The sequence below is a fragment of the Apteryx rowi genome, unplaced genomic scaffold, assembly GCF_003343035.1.
Source record: "Apteryx rowi isolate R43461 unplaced genomic scaffold, aptRow1 scaffold_0, whole genome shotgun sequence".
In the NCBI taxonomy this organism is placed as follows: Eukaryota; Metazoa; Chordata; class Aves; order Apterygiformes; family Apterygidae; genus Apteryx; species Apteryx rowi.
The window spans coordinates 5,836,687-5,852,681 of record NW_020447195.1 but is presented as its reverse complement, the minus strand read 5'-3'; the positions used below and the strand labels follow the sequence as shown (position 1 = coordinate 5,852,681).

General features: G+C 47.7%; 1 protein-coding gene across 2 annotated transcripts; it reads right to left on the bottom strand.

Moving 5' to 3' along the window:
- Positions 1-265: 265 nt before the first annotated feature.
- Positions 266-15,562, bottom strand: RBM38 (RNA binding motif protein 38). 2 transcript variants are annotated; one of them, XM_026059957.1, is made up of 3 exons: positions 15,408-15,562; positions 14,742-14,796; positions 266-1,705 (listed from the first exon to the last, which is right to left on the bottom strand). In XM_026059957.1, exons 1-3 carry the CDS (start codon positions 15,523-15,525, stop codon positions 1,405-1,407), a joined length of 474 nt encoding a protein of 157 aa, XP_025915742.1. In that variant the 5' UTR covers positions 15,526-15,562; the 3' UTR covers positions 266-1,404. The 2 variants fall into 2 exon arrangements, with proteins under 2 accessions (XP_025915742.1, XP_025915821.1); XM_026060036.1 differs by lacking the exons at positions 14,742-14,796; positions 15,408-15,562 and adding an exon at positions 2,043-3,417.
- Between the last annotated feature and the right edge of the window lie 433 nt (positions 15,563-15,995).

The window sequence follows — 15,995 nt, the reverse complement described above, 5'->3', positions numbered from 1 at the left end:
GAGGCGTAAGCAAGCGCCCAGTGCTGGGACCACGTGGCTCCCACATCAGGGTCTAGGCTCAGGCCCCATCCCGGGCGCTCAGCACCCCACGGGCATCGCGCTGCCCCGGGGCTCCTACTGCGCTCCGCTGCATGGGGTGGACCCCTGCTCCGAAACCGCCCTGGCACCTTCCCGGGCAAAGGCCCAACGCAGCTGAATCAGGTCCATTTGAAAGTCGTCCCTAACACACTCTAGCCAAGCAAACATGGTGTCATACATTATCAAATCATTTTAAAAGTTAAAATATTTTATTGCTGTTCTTTGTAGAAATGCACTTAACTTACATTGTCTGTTCTCTTCCTTTATTTGGCTGTTGCAGTATAGGCATAAAAAGGTTACGTTTACCCATTTGTTCAATGACATAATACCTTTTTCTTTCCTTTGCTTCATTCTTGATAGTCTCCTAAGCTTTGCTGGCCAACAGCCCCAAAACTCTTTTACATAAATACTGTAAATGTCTCCATAGGTTGCAGCATTATAACAAAAGATCTACCGAAGTAGACAAAATGTTCGGTATTCTTGGTTGTTTTTTTGCATTTTAAAAATATACCTAAATTTGAGATAATCTTAACAGAGTAACAATTAAAATAAGAAAATAGTACAGTGCGTTGACTAAAGGAATATTCCGCTCTCCTTCAAGCCAATATTCCCTTTTGCATGTTGAAGTGATTCAGCAATTACTTAGGAACTTTTACCTACATACAATAATTTAGTAAAATGAGAATTAAACAAGGCAGATACTTACTACTATTCTTCTGTCTGCAATTCACAGCTCATGCGAATAAAATCGCAATAAATATTAAAAAATAGTTTTTCTTTTTCTTTTCTGTTTTTTTTTCTGTAAGGCATCTCTGAGTATTACAAAGTTTTTGTACAACCAAAAAATAAGATTGCTTTTTTCCATGTTCTCCGAGTACCTCTGTACCTCAACAGTAAATAAGAGGATTGCAGGTTTGATGAGGAGGGGAGGGCTGACAGAGCAGATGGGGTAGGGGCTGGAAAGAAGACAACGGGGGATGGAAGCAGACCGCGAAGTGTGCAAGAATCTGTAGTTTTCCTGTAAAACATTTCAGTCACTTTAAGAACATCTTCATGACAATATCTGTCCAGATTGAAAAAACTTACCGAAGTCCTTTTTCATGAGAACAGTCAGACTGCAAGGGTTTGGGATTGCCCTTAACACTATAAATAGCTTAGGTATGGATACGCACCTAAATAAAGAGGATAAAGGGGGGGGATTTTTTCTCTTTTTTTTTTTCCTGTTTGTTTCTTTTGTACTTTTTTTTTTGTGTTGCTTTTGCCATCATAGTCACATCCTTCCACGGTAAAAGATTGTCCTAGGCGGCGAGCGCGCGGGCAGGGCCCTTACTGCATGCGGTCGGGTTGCAGCTGTTGGGGCTGGTACTGAACGAAAGCCGTGGCGGGCGCCGCTGGGGTGCTGGCGGTGAGCGGTGGCTGGACGGCGCCCGTGTAGCCGTATCCCACAAAGCCAGCAGCGGGAGAGGCAGCGTAGGGGTACTGGTCGTAGGCAGCGGTGGTGTACTGGGAATAGGCTTGGCTCGCGGTGGTGTAGTCAATGTAGGGAGACGTGATAGACTGCACGGGGGTAGGGATCACCACGCTGGGCTGAATGATAGCTTGAGGGTAAACATAGTGAGGCGTGAGTCTGTGGAGTCAAAGACAGAGAGTCAGCGAGGCTGCTGCCCCCCAGCCCGCACCCGCGCCCCAAACTCGAGCGCGTCGGCTGTGGAAGCGGTGCCGCTCGGCAGTGCTGCCCTCCCCGCTCAGGGTGGGCGCAAAGAAAGCAAAATGCCCCTAAACCCAAGGTTAAAAGTAGTGCAAGGCGAAGCGTGGGCTGCAGGTCCTCCAGGGCAGCTCCCGCACCTGGTGTCCACTCCTTGCTYTCCAGTATGGTCCCTGCATGTCTTTTATCTCCTGCCGCCCAGGCTGCTGGTCTCAAACCCACCCCCCTGCATAGTCGCAATGCACAACCCCTGTCTAACCTGCTCGCCGTGCCTTTTCGGCCCTGACATGCCCTGCCTGTCCCCATCAGCGCTGCCTCCTGCGCCTCCCTCGTCCCTGATGCAACCAGCGCTCCCCACGCCRGCATGGCAGGTCCACACTCCTCTCACTGCGCAAACCCTCCTGGAGGCTCCCCAGGATCCCCTCAGGAAAAAGCAACCACCAAAGACACGGAAAGGGCCTCTGGGGCGCTCCCAGGGCCTCGGCCCTGCGGTCCCTGGGATACCCGCGGCCGCCTCCAAACCAGCCCTGTCCCCTCCCGCTGCAGCTGGTGCCCAGCACGTTTCCGCACCAGAAACACGAGGTGCCTGGCGTGCATGTCCCATCAAGATAGCGCGCGCTGAGGGACGGCCGGTGTCTTCAGGGAATAACTGAAGGCTTCCCAGCTGTTATCATTCGCTACACATTTACGCTGGTGTTTCCATAACATCGGATGTTTAGGGCAATGCTACAGGGGTGTTTGTTGTAAAACAGAAGATATTAATTCTGGTTTTCTTCCCCTGAGTAATACTCCTCAGCGGTTACTGTGTCAACAGCCCCTCGCCACTCGCATGCCCGGTGACCTTTCCGTCTGGCTTTTAGCGGTGGCATGAATGCCTCTGGTGCGGCGGAGAGCAGCTGACCAGCGAGAGAGACGGCAGCTCCCTCCGTGCAGGGACCCCCGACGCCACCTCTGAGCGATCGGTGGGGCTGGCCGCCGCTTGCTCACATAGCCGTGAGCTTTGGGAAGCTTTACGGCCTTGCCACGCCAGCCGCTGCAGCCAGGCGGTCCCCGGGCATTTCCTCTGCCCTTTCGGTTCAGGCCCTAAAGTGTTGCTTTTAAACAGCCCAATTTGCCCCAGCCATGAGGTAGCTGGGCTTCTGCGAGTGATTTAATAATGCCACAGTCAATTAAAATCCACAGACTGAAAGATCCTGCAGATGATTAATGCAGGATTGCCTACTAATTTGCTAGAAACTGCTAATGAGGAGGGGAAAAAAAAAAGAAAAAAAGGAAGCAAAATGAAAGGGCTAGATTTTCCCAAAGAGGCCACAAAAAGTCAGGCCTCATAGAAGAGCAAAAACTATGCAAACCTGAAGTTTTAAGTCTGTCTGCACAAACTGCCACAGTCCAGACAAAAATGGGTAATTGAATGCATAACTCTAGAGTGCAAACGGTATCGGTGTGCACAGCTCTCGATAGCAGAGAACTCCATTGTGCACAGGCTTGACAGATTTTGGGCTTGTTTAAGAAATTGCTGGTGGCAGTCTGCACACCCCTAACAGCATGCGACCACTGAAATATCAGAGCCACGTGCACCAAAAAATGCATGCTATGGAAAAGGTCCCTTTGGCCAGCTGCTTGCTAAACTGCATAACGCAACAGYGGTAACCAAAAAACATCCTCGGGAGATAGAGTCTCATTCCACCCCCCCCCAATTTATTTTGGCAAACTAAAAAAATCAAGATAAAACTTTGTAAGGAGCTTATGCAGATCCAGATATCTTTCAGATTTTTGTGTTGATTTGTGTGACAGCACATTTTCAACCATGACCACTTTTAAAAGCCTCCTACGGGCTTTTCACAAGACATAGGCTCGTGCATGCCTCAACTGCTTTTTAAAGCAGAGCTCAGCTGCTCATGAAAAGGATATCTTGCCCACTCGCCCATCTGATCACCAGAGTTAGAAATATGAGAAGATTCCCTGGACAACTCAACAGGAGGATCAAGTGCTCTGATGCTGTATGGAGACTCCTAATCGGGAACTGGAAATTTCTCGTGGAAGATTCACCGTTTTTCGCAACTCCATGTGACCCCTGAGCTTAGCTGTCCTAGGTCTTAGCCGCTACCTACAATGTACCGGGATCTATGTGGGTCTGCGAGTGTTACGGGGGGGTTAGCTCCCTCATCCAGCTGTTACAAGTCTGTCTCCATTTGCTTTCCAGCCAGTGCTGGATGGTTTAACCCACTCTGCAGGCAGGAGGCAAGGATAAAGGCTTCCTGCAAACAAGTGCACATTTGAGCCGAGTTTTCCGTTGTTTCCCCACTCAGATCCAGACTTTGATCTTTCTTAAGGCAATTTTCATTATGACAGCACTACTGCTAATCCCTGCCCATCACAGTAACTGCTGCCTCAGAAATCAGTCCTCAGACAAAACGGGGCTGCCTCAGAGTAGCGCCACACCAGCACCTGGGACAGCAAGAGGAGGGGTGGCTGCGAGCATCTCCTCGATTTTGGGCTGACTGGAAGAAAGAGCATCTCCAAAGGTCACAGCCATCCGAGGCTTAGTGCACAGAGAGAGACCTCATGGCCCTTCATCCCCAAATACACACTACTCAACATCGCTGTTGGACTAACAAGAATAAAGTGAGGTGACAAATTTGTTGAATCTTTTTTGGTTTAGTTCTGATCTAAATTAAGGCCAACACGGCTGAATCAGAACATGAGGTTATGTGCAAGGTCAGACCTAGGGCTCATAAGGCCTCACACTCTCTCATCAGCTTGCAGCAGGACAAGCCTTTTCAGAAGAACTGACCCCAATCCAAACCAGAGGTTCCTTACACGTGCTCATTTAGGGTTTTTTATTGTTGTTTCCATTTTGTTTAAACAATGCACAGATACRATATTGCCCTCTGAACCTGTCACAGTCCGGGCAAAGGCTCCCCAGCGGCTCTGATACAACGTCAAGTGCTGATGGAGTGTCAGAGCCAGCAAACAACAGGCGGGAGGAAGCGGCTGCCTGGCAGCGCGGGGCCGGAGCGCGCTCCGAGGAAGGGCCGCGGGGCCGGAGCGTGAAGCTCGCAGCTTGCTCTCATGCCTGGGGGAGCTGGGCTCGCACTTGCAACTCGCCCCAAAGAAACGCTGCAAATTGGTTTTGCTTTTAAGTACACAGCTTCTCCATTATAGCTCCCAAGAGGTGCTCCAAAGAGACAGCAAATCTGCAGCGTCCTAAATTACTTTCTTTCAGCAAGGAAAAATAATCTTCTCTTCAATACCACTTTGAACAAAAAACACTCTTAACTAAGATAAGTATTCTTGTACTCCCTTTCCAAAAATAAATCCCAACCCAAAACATATATAATAAATCCATGTCAAACACCATACTTTATTGCACTGAAAATCACACTCGGCAACTCCAGATTCTGCTTCTGTTTAAAAGGGAAGGCTCTTTTGGTTTGTGGATTTTTAATAATTTAGCTAGGAATTTCAATCAGGATATTATGCAGTTTGGACTTCTGAATTAGGGGAACAGATGGCAACTCATTTAATCAATCAAAACAGAACATACAACCCAAGGTAAGGTCAGCTTTGATTACTAGCAGCTACAAAGAAAACATGAAACCAGTGCAGTATGATGAAGTTATCTGCTGGCTACATTTAGCATCCACAGAAACGTCCTGCAATATTTTCTCCATTATTTTTGAAGATCTTTCAAAAAAGGGTTTTTTTGCGTTCTTTTTCTAAAAATCACCAAGCTGTAATCTTAATTTCTAGAACGAGTCGCATCTGTGTTTTAAGATGCCTTTCCCTTTCTCCCTGCAGCTTGCTTCCATTTCTCACAACGGGCCCTGCAAGCCAGAAGAGAACTTCATCTAGGATACACAACACAATTATAAACATCAATCACGTGATTAGCAATCATCACCACACATCAAAGTCATCCCGTGAAGAGCAGACATACGAGATGCTTACGGCATTACGATTAATCACTGGCAAAGGCCACAAAATACAACGAACGTGGTCAAACCTAAGTTCAGAGCCAGTGGTGCCTGCGGGAAGGACTCGAGAGGGCCATCGCGGTGCAGGAGGGCAGCAATCAGGACCGCGACGCTAACCCACGCTCCTAACTACGTGGCACGATGCCACACTTGCCCCGGCAGCCAAAATTAAAAGATACAGAACAAAAGACATGGTTACAGAGCCGTTGGCAGAGGAGATGCAGACTCGGGTTCTGCTTTTACTGTGCAAAATAATAATAATAATAGAACAAAAGCAGCTCGTTTTCGATGCAGTCCTCGGTGGAGACATTTGAATGTATTAGGTGAGGCTTGCCGCTGGGAGTGCATTTGGCTCCCCAGGAGGTGCAGCCTCCTCCAAGAGGCAAGCGAGGCTTGAGGAGAATTTGAAGCACAGAGGGCTGTATTTGCAAGCAGACTTTTTAAAAGCTGCAGTTGCCTGGTTCTCCGCACAGCATAGCAGGGCTGGAGGATGGAGTGCCACAGATCTTGGGTGGCTGGCAGGCAGCAGCATCCCAAAGGACAGCCAAGAGGAAAGGACAAATGTCAGGTGGCCAAGTGTCCCACACCCCTTCCCAAACAGCAAGGACAAGGAAGGAGCTTGCGAGGCACTCGCCCATCCCTGCCCACTAGCAGCAGCTCTCTCCGAGAGAGCACATCTCAGAGGCACTTTATATATTTGAGTATCTTAGGTAAGGTTTATACTGGGATGCATTTTAGCTGCACCTTCCAGTCCATCCGGTCTCCCCCATCCCGCATGACCTCCTATGCCAGGGCCACGGGTAACTCCTGCACACGGCATAGGTCCAGGAGAATGGTGGGGGAGGCAGGAGCTCCCCACCTCTCAAGCTCTCCTGGACACCTTGGCAATCAGTTTTGCTGGTTCTGGAGAGGTGGGAGACAACAGATTCCTTTGCTGCAATCCTCTGTCACGAGTGACAGGGAATCTCACAAATACCTGGAAAATGGGAAGGGGGAGGCAGCGCATGGGCCTCCCTCCCGGTGTGCCTGCAAGGAAGAATGGGCTGCCCTGCAGAGCAGACCCCCACGCCGAAGTGCTCCATGGCCAGGAGCACGTGGGGAGGCACCAACCTGCCCACTGCGCCATGGCACAACGCACGGGGCTCTTGGCAACATCACAGAGATCAGCACACAAATGCCACCACCATGACCAGCCTCTTAATTTCTCGGAGAATAAAGAAGCAGAGCCCTTTGTGTTTGCCAGTGACGGCATGAACTCTGGCATTTGACCCTAGGAATTTGGCCTCCATTTCCACTAGAGTTGACGTGTTAGCTGCTACAGGGACACCCACACTGCCACAACATGCAATGGCAGCACTGACAGATGTATCTGAGCTCGCTGGACACACAACGCTATAGTTGATGCCAAGGCAGATGATGCTGGGCGTTTTAGTTGGTAGGTGGTACTGCAGAATGAGCTGAGCACAGCTACAACAGCAATACAAAAACTACCCACCTATGGTGAAGAAACACCTCCAACCACAGTATGGATGACAGACTTGAAGATATATTTGGAAGTGGATTCAAGAGTTTAAGGGCATCAGTCAGAAGCTGCAGGGGGAACCACACCACAGCAACACCAAGGAAAGCGGCAGCAGGTTCACAAACTCTATACTTGTATTAGCAATACTCCAATGCCACACTAGTGCTAAGTGGTGTTCAGTCACATCCTGCCATAACTTACACCCCAAGAACACAATTCCTGAAGGACGCTCCCAAACCAACAAGCATTCACCTCAGTAGGGCCACCTGGAAACTTTAAATAAGCCTGTGGGGAGGTGTTTGCAGGCATGGCAACACATATCTCAGCCCAGGCCACATCGCCAGGGTGCAGCCACGGTGAGAAATGCAAGTCCTTGTTCTCAAGTCCAAACATGATGTGGAAGGGCTACAGGCTGGAGTAGAGGCCAAGCCAGACCCCGTCTGCCAACAAGGACTCCTGTGCTGGGAGGAGATTATATGGGGTTTGCTCACTAACAGTTTGGTGGAGACAGGGCATTAATTCTGCCCAGACCACTCCACAATTCATCAGCATTTACTGACATGGGCTGGAGTTGAACCATTGACAAGACAAACTTCTGAATCCTGAAGTTTCCCTATTAAAGCTGATTAAAATACGCACTGAAGTGTCAATGGCTTCTGCATCACCAGCCAACTACCTCAGCCAGCTAGAAGTAAGATGAGGGTAAACTCCACACCTCCCATGTAGTCCAGTATTAATCCTGGCCTATTATACCTTGACACAGACATCATATAGCAAAACAACCAACCCCTTCAATTTCTTATCTTGTAACTAATTTGCCTGTCTTCTACTCTTCCTTCTCTGGCCTCCTGGGAAGATTTACACAGCGGCCTGGGCAGGCAGCTACATGACCGGGTTTCCTGCTTCCCTGTTGGGATGAGGACATCAACGCACTGGTGGCAACCACAAAGGAACAACCTGCTGTAAAAAACTATCCCAACTATGAATCAGTACAAGAGAAAAAGCAAGCATATAACAGGATTCAATGATAAACTCTACTAGTTGCTGAGCCTACCTAAACCACTGCTTGAGAAATACAAATACCATCATAAAGTAAAAGAGCAATCCATGATTTCAATCTATTTTAGTTTTGGCAGGAGATCGAAAATTTAGGGATGTGGAGGCACTACAGCAGCTGAGAACCTGTCATAGCCCAGCAATGCCATCATTTTATAGTTTTAGAGCATCTTGACTTCATGACGCGAGAAAGTAATTGCCTGTAGCAGAGGAAGGCGCATCCCACGGAAACAAATAAAAAGAAATGCCACCTACACCTTCTCCCAGGAAGCAATATGGGTGGGGGGAGAAGGGGGGCAAGCCAGAGATGAGAGCACATCTTCTCACAAAGATCTAATCCTCTTCCTCAGCTTAACCAAGGGTCTGAGAGCAATGTCCAGAGCTCCACCACAAGTTAGYCAGGCTCAACACATTTACAGCTTTATCCTCTGCATCTCACTTCCTCTACACCCAAGCGAAAAAGGAAAAGGAAAAAAAAATCCCAAACAAAGACATGCTGGGCCAGACCAAAAATAGTTTTGGAGAAGCAGGCTGAAAAGTACTCAGGTAGCAGAGCTGGAGATAACATCTGCCTGAAACAAGAGCCATCTGGCACCAAGGAAAAAGCAACATGGGAGTTTATCTGCAACTAGTCAACTACACAGGGAGAGAAAAAAGCCCTCCCCTTTCAATTTATCAGCACAAAAACAGAAAGGAACTGACAGAAAAACAGAACATATCCTATACCAGGATATTACAGGAATGCAGAGCCCTTCAATCTCAGTGCGAGAACCTCAGGGTGTCAGACTCGCACTGTCGATACAGCAGAACTGGAGGCTTACAGAGATCAACCYGAAGCCCCAGGAACTCTGCCTTTAATTAAGCTTTCCAGTTTTCTTCTGCAATTTGTAGAAAATCAGAGGCTGCAGAAACATCTTCAAAGTCTTCTCATATACCTGAGAAGTTTTGATACTAAATATATATTAAATTGACTATTTTCAACTTGTTCCATTTTTGAACCCGGTTTCTCTCTTTACATGTGCTCCCTTCCACTGATCTTTAATCAAAATTATCAGTATATTTATCAAAAACTTTTTCTATTGTATGAAGTATTTTGAGGTAGAATGTAGAATGCTTTAAATATGGCAAAAGCAATGAAATACCTGTTTTTAATCAAAAAAAATTACATTGATAAAACAGGTAATTTGTCAGCCTGGAAAGAAATTCCGTTTTAAGAATTTCAGCAATCTCTACTGCCAGTTGTGCGTTTCTTGATCTATAGTGTCTAAGACATCTCTCTCTCTAGGTCTTCCCACAAGTCAGGATCACGCAGGGAGCTGCGGCAGTGCCACTGCCCTCTGCGTGGCTTTCCCAGGCCTCCAGAGCTGCACTTCTTCGCCCCCAACGGAGCTAGTGGAAGCTCAGCCTACGACACAGGAGAGCTGAAACACATAACGGTGGCAACGGGGAAAGCACAGGGGACAGCCACGGTCCTGTTTACGGGATTTACAGAATGAGGAATAGGAGACTCAGTTTTAACTCTGAGGTGCAAGACTTTTCATCTTTTGTGATCATAGAATATATTTAGCTCTGGTATGTTGCCTGCTCCCATCTGTGGGGAACAAGTTCTTCATCTAAGTCATATTTAGAAGTGACCCGGTGTCCTTGCTACTAAATTATCAACACAACAACTGTCTGGTTCCCTTGCTGGTGTCCCCAGCTCGGAGGGGGGCTGGTCAGAGCTGCATTTATCATTCGAATTACTTGGGATGAGTTTAATAGTGCAAAGTTATGGTCCAGTATGCCAGTAGCTATGCAAAAAAAAGAAGATGAGATCAAGTGCAAGCAGGACTGCTCTGAAAACTCAGACACGTGCACAAATCTGCCGCAGTGGGATTAAAGTGGCACCAGCCCAAAATAGGAGAATTTTGCATCTGCCGCTCCCCAGCGCTCTGCAACAAGGGCAAAGAACATGGGTCTCTACTGCTAAAGTGGCTGCTCTCACACTGGCGAGGATAGAGCAAAGCCACCAAAGGCAATGGAATCACACCCAGAGAGGACAGTAAAGTCACGCGTTAAAAAGACAAAGTTACAGCCAGCTCCGGCTTGCCTTCCATCACACACCGGCCTGCCCCGACTCCACTGGAATGGCACACGGCATTGTTAATCAAGGGTCTGTCCCCTRCAAAAGGTTCGGTCCTGCCCTGTGCTCAGCACACCAGGTATAGAGCCACTATAACGCTGGCGTTATCAGACTGTGCTCTCATTTTGCATGGTCCCGTGGATCTATACAAAATGCAGGACATCAGTTAATTGTGCCCAAAACAATGGTATCAAGCCCTTGGGTCTGATTCCAGTGTTTGCTGCCTCAAAATAGATGTCTAAGAAAAACTGCAGAGCCACAAGATCGGCTCATAAGTACACATCCTTAAAAAAGGAGCTCTTCCTGGCTGGCAAGCACGTGGTCTGAGCAACAGTAACCATGCCTGAAAATTAGCAGCCAAAGCCATTTGGAAAATGGATTTTAATGTTTCTGAGGAAATTCCCCCAACCACCCCCCCAAAAAAAACCTGTCACGTTATTGGCACACGATAAACAACAGGTGCTGGGTGAGCCCTCCCCAYGGGAGCCGCTCGTGACCGACGGGGCAGCCTGGGCTCCTGCTGCAGGCCAGCTTTTGGTAAGTGGTGCAGGAGCAAGTCGGAGCACGGGGGATGCCAGCTGACAGAGGCTTAGCACAGCAAGGACAGCGCACGCCTTTTTACGAGCATAACCACAGAAAAGATGAAAGTTTGYTTCCTTTTATTTTTAACCCAATAGAGAAGTTTTAAGGATAAACAGCTGCGAAGGAGGGGGRGGCTGACACAAAGAGGGACTTTCTTCACTTCCTAACTGCAGCAGCATCAACGCGTGAACTTTCTTACTCAAAGAGACTTAACTATTTCCGACGCTGCCTGAGACCAAATGCAGACCAGAACCAGCTGGCCGAGTGCCACTAGGCTTCATGGGTCCTCATCGCCCCTCACCTGATAAAGTCATAGTGACAAACACACCGTGCTACCGTGCTGCTTTAGTGACACTTTGCACCTGTTACACTGAAATAAGCAGCTACACAAGGACAGAGCAGCGGATGGCTGCAGCAATGACATCCAGTGTGCACCTCCGGGAAGAGCTGGATGCTGCTGCAGGAGACAGTTCTACGTTTCCAAGAGCTCAGTCACTTACTCAGCCCCTGGTAGATCTCCCACACAGATAGCTGCCTCGCTGAGGCACCGCCGCAGGAATGCGTGTGCCTCGCTGCTTGCGCCCAGAGCAGAAAGCACAGCTGGAAACAGGAGACCAGGGAATCCCCGTCGCCCGCACGGGCTCGTGCCTGTCTAGAGCCCCAGAGGAAAGGACCAAGAGGGGGATGCAAAGCAGCTCTGCCACATCACCGTGGCTTCCCAGTCGAGTAGTAGCTTCAGCGAAGTCTCACACATTTCCCAGATTTTCATAAGAGGGACACTGCTGTGTGGGAGACTGCTCCATCTGGAGAGAGTGCTTCTCCCGTCCTCCGATCACAGAAGTGCAGCTCTGCGCTGGCCAGTAACCAGGGGCAAGAGCTGGAGCATTCCCAGCTGCCTCCAGGCAAAGCACAGCCTACGAGCTAAGCCTCCAGGCCTAACGTTGCTTCCACAAACTCAGAAGCCTGATCTCCGAGGCACCCTGACGCAGACACATCCCTTGCCTTGCGTTACTATTAAAATCTCTGGTTACAACAAGCTAGAGACTACTTTTAAAAACAGGATGCAGACTCCGTGCTGTCTGTTGAGCGTGTGCATGCCCTGCCAGGACAGCAGGAGGAAGGAGAGAGGCTCTTTATGGTTTCTCTTTCTGTTCCGCATACCCCAGACAATATTTACAGCCGCCTTTGGGACTCTGGTGCTGGGGGGAAGCCTTCAGTTTATAAATAATCCTCAGTGATGTTTGGGTAATTTTCATAGTTTCCGTTCATTTAAGTTTCACCAAAACCTGTATTTTTGTGGCTTGATTGCTTGAACACGACTGGGTTGCTGGTTTTCTCTTATTTAACTGTCTGGCAGTTGATGAATTGTTCATTCACTTCTTTCTTGCCAAGTCCAGCTCGCACACCTGGTACCCCATGTCCCATAATAATTGTTTTTTAGAAGACCAGGACAGGAACATTTTGCAGAGAAAGGAACTGCGGGAGAGAGACCCCTGCGATGCCTGACACTGAGAGCAAAGCAGATGAGCCCCAGAGTTTAATTCGGGAAAGGTTAGGATCCACTCCACAAGGCGCAGAGTAAAGAGGCAACAGCAAGTTGATCAAGCTTCCAAAGAAAGACAGACCCTGATAAACTCCTCATCTAGCTTCAAATCCCACAGAGGGCCAAGGAAATCACGGGCACGAGGCAACACAAGAGGGGAGCCTGGCAGGCCCGTACTCTCGTTGACGGTACCGAAGAGACAGAGAGGGAACGGGCAGCCAAGCCCCACTGCTTGACTGAGCACCTGACGCTTTGCTCCGCAGCCACAGAGCAGCCCTAGCCACGGCGCTCAGGTAAAGGGCTCCGCGTTTTGCCAAACCCACATTTCCAGTGATTCTGCTCCAGCAATGATTGAATGCCTTGAAATTCTTGTTTACTGATGCTTGCAAATAATGATATATAATCCCCTCCCTCCACCCCTCCAGTCTCCTGGTTCCTGTCTCTTGGCAACTGATAAATAATTTATAGTGCTCTCTGCTGTATGTGCTAACTGCAGCTCTGCTGGTTTAATGATGAAACCAATGCCTAAGAACTGGAACAGTAACTGTCTAGATCACAAGGAGCACGTAGTCAGTTGATCCCACACTCCTCTGTATGCGAAACTAAAAGCAAACTGCTCAAAAAGAGAAAGCTTTTTTCCACAGCTGCAAAGCTGAAACCGCTGTGCAGGAAGGGCTCACGCAGGAGCGGCCGATTATCTGCAAGGGGAACAGGCGCGAGCTGACGCTCCTGCCAACACGAGGAGTTTAACACGCGTCACCATTTTGCTCTTTTCTGTCACTGCGGACTGAAAAACCTCGCAACATGCTGTTTTTATGATCAGCTTGTATCACGCACTGCTGTGCCATTTGGAAAGCCTCTGGTATTCGCATCTAGAGATACCTTTGCTGCCTACCTCAGAGGCTAAGAAAGCTGCTGAGAGGAGAGCAATCAAGCAGCAGCAGCTTGTCTACCTGGACTAACGTGGCTCTCGCACCATAAGAGAGACTCTTCACTTCATGACAGATATTCTCTGAGTCTTTCCAACAGAGCCGTAACCACTTATGAAAACCAGCATGTTTGAACCGTACACAAGAGACATACACTGGGCGTGCACTATTGTGGCAACAGAGTCTCTTACATCCATAAACTCATTGGAATGAGATTACCCAGGCAGTTGGCAACTGCAGGCGTGAGGGCAGAGGAGAGAAAGTTTCTGTTTTSTTGGGTTTTTTGTTTTTTTGTTTTTTAAAAAAGCTATGAACTGAGAACAGGGAAGGAATGAAATATTTCTGTTGACAAAGGCCAAAATCCCATCTATTTCTGTTAGAGAGCCGTTCAAAAAGCACAACAGAGCAGTACTCAAAAGCTTAAAAAAAAATGCACCTACTTTCTTAATGCTCTTAGAAAATAATAATAAAACCTCCCTATCAATATTCACTTTCTGAAATGGTGTAAAAAAAGAACTGCATCAATCATTAAACAGTTAAATGAAGGCAGTATGACAGTCACTATTGTTCTCATGAAGCACACTTGTCTTTTCCCGAGCAGCTGCCAGATCCTATTAGATGTATAAAAAGAGGACTTTTCTAACTGAGTAGGGATGGTATAAGCTATTGAAAACAGCAGACAAAAGCCCACTTTTGCAGACTATTCAAGCCTTGTATAACATCTGTCCAAAATCAATTTTTGACCTAATGTTACTTTCATTAAGTAAAAGACTTTGTTTCCAATGCAATTTGTTTTCTAGGATAAAACTGTATCCTAAGCATTCTTACGTGGGAAACAGCGAAGAGGAAGCAGAATATCTTATTTGAGAAACATGAGAACAGAATTTGCTTAATTGTTTTGACACCTTAAGTCCTACAATAGGGAAAATATTTTCCATTTATTTAAATTTTTCTGAAATCTTGAAGCTGGCAAAGCAGCAAGCAATGTATTAGGTTTATTATGATTAAGATTTACTTAGGATAAAGGAGGATCTTTGGGAATTATACAAAAGCTCACAAACACACAAAACTTCTGAAATCTTCACAAGAAATAAAGCACTCCGAGCATTAATGGCAGCTGTTGAAACTGTCCACTCTTTATGGCTTTTCTCATACATTTTAAATAATGAGGAAGTTGATTTATGAATTTGATTTCAAACTGACTGTTAAAAAAATATTGGCACTTACCCAAAGGGTCTCTGAATAAAGGCTGGATGTAGCTGCTGCACACCTATGGTAAAACCTAAAAAAGTGTTTAGAAAACTAATATTAATAAAAGGCATTGATTGTACCATGCAACTTGTAATACATGCGCACAACTACACCTCAGCTCGCATGTGCGTGGCAGACGAAACGCGTGCATGTGAGCAAATTTAGAGCCCCATTTAGAAGCAAGTTAATTTTAATATGCGTACGTGATATGTACAAAGACCAGACGGGAATTCAGACTACAGAACAACGTGAGAACTCTGTTATCAAAACTGACAATGGACTATAATGCCTTATTTTACATACTGGGTTCTGTGGTCACTAAACTAAAAGGCAGAATGATTAAATGGACGTTATTGTTCATACCGACGTAACAAAAGGGAAGAACAGGAAAACAGATTAGCTGTTGTAGAAATCAGCTTTAACTCCATTATAGGAGCTTGGATGCATAGCACTGGTGTAACAGGTACGAGTAAGAAGGTACGGAAGCAAAGTAACAGGACTACACAGCGTCCTCGCTCAGCAAGCAGAACGGTGAGGGATAAGCACGGATCATCAGAACAGATGAATCCAGCCCGAGTAACTCGCTTCCTTGTCCTGCAAGTTATTCTAATAGAGAGAGACAGGATCGCCAGGGTGCCTCACCAGTTTGAATACTCCTTGGTTTTGCTCCCAAATATGCCAGGTTCACATTCGCTTTCCTGCCATCAATGATGGGGTTGGGGTCTTTGCATGCTCTTTCAGCTGCAGCTCGGTCTGCCATGGTCACCTGGAATTAAGCACAGCCTTGTTTGTGGCAACRGTACTTCGCAAACTCTCTGGCAACGTGCGCTGAGTGGAGTTTATTTATTGTTCTATTTTGAAACAGGAGCTAAGCTCCGCTTCTTGAAAATCCCACTTGCATAGCAAGACGGGAAGGTGCCCGAGGGCTTGATAGAAAAGAGGGCTCCCCCCCTTGCAGAGTTACTCTGCTGGGCTTATGCCAGGAGTTCTCCCTTGCTTCCCCCGCCCTTTTATTTTTGTTTTATGCACTTATTTGTTTCAAGAAGTTGGCGGAGCCAGTCCCAGCACTCCGCGCAGCAGGGGCCGCTCCGAGGAGCTCGGGGGCAGGGACACGCTCCCCCGAACCGTGCCCAAGATGCGGCACGCTCCGCTGGAGCCCGGAGAGAGCCCGGCCGGCCGGCGGGGCGCGGGGAAGCGGGTGCCGAAGGCGGCGGTGAACCGCGCCCGACC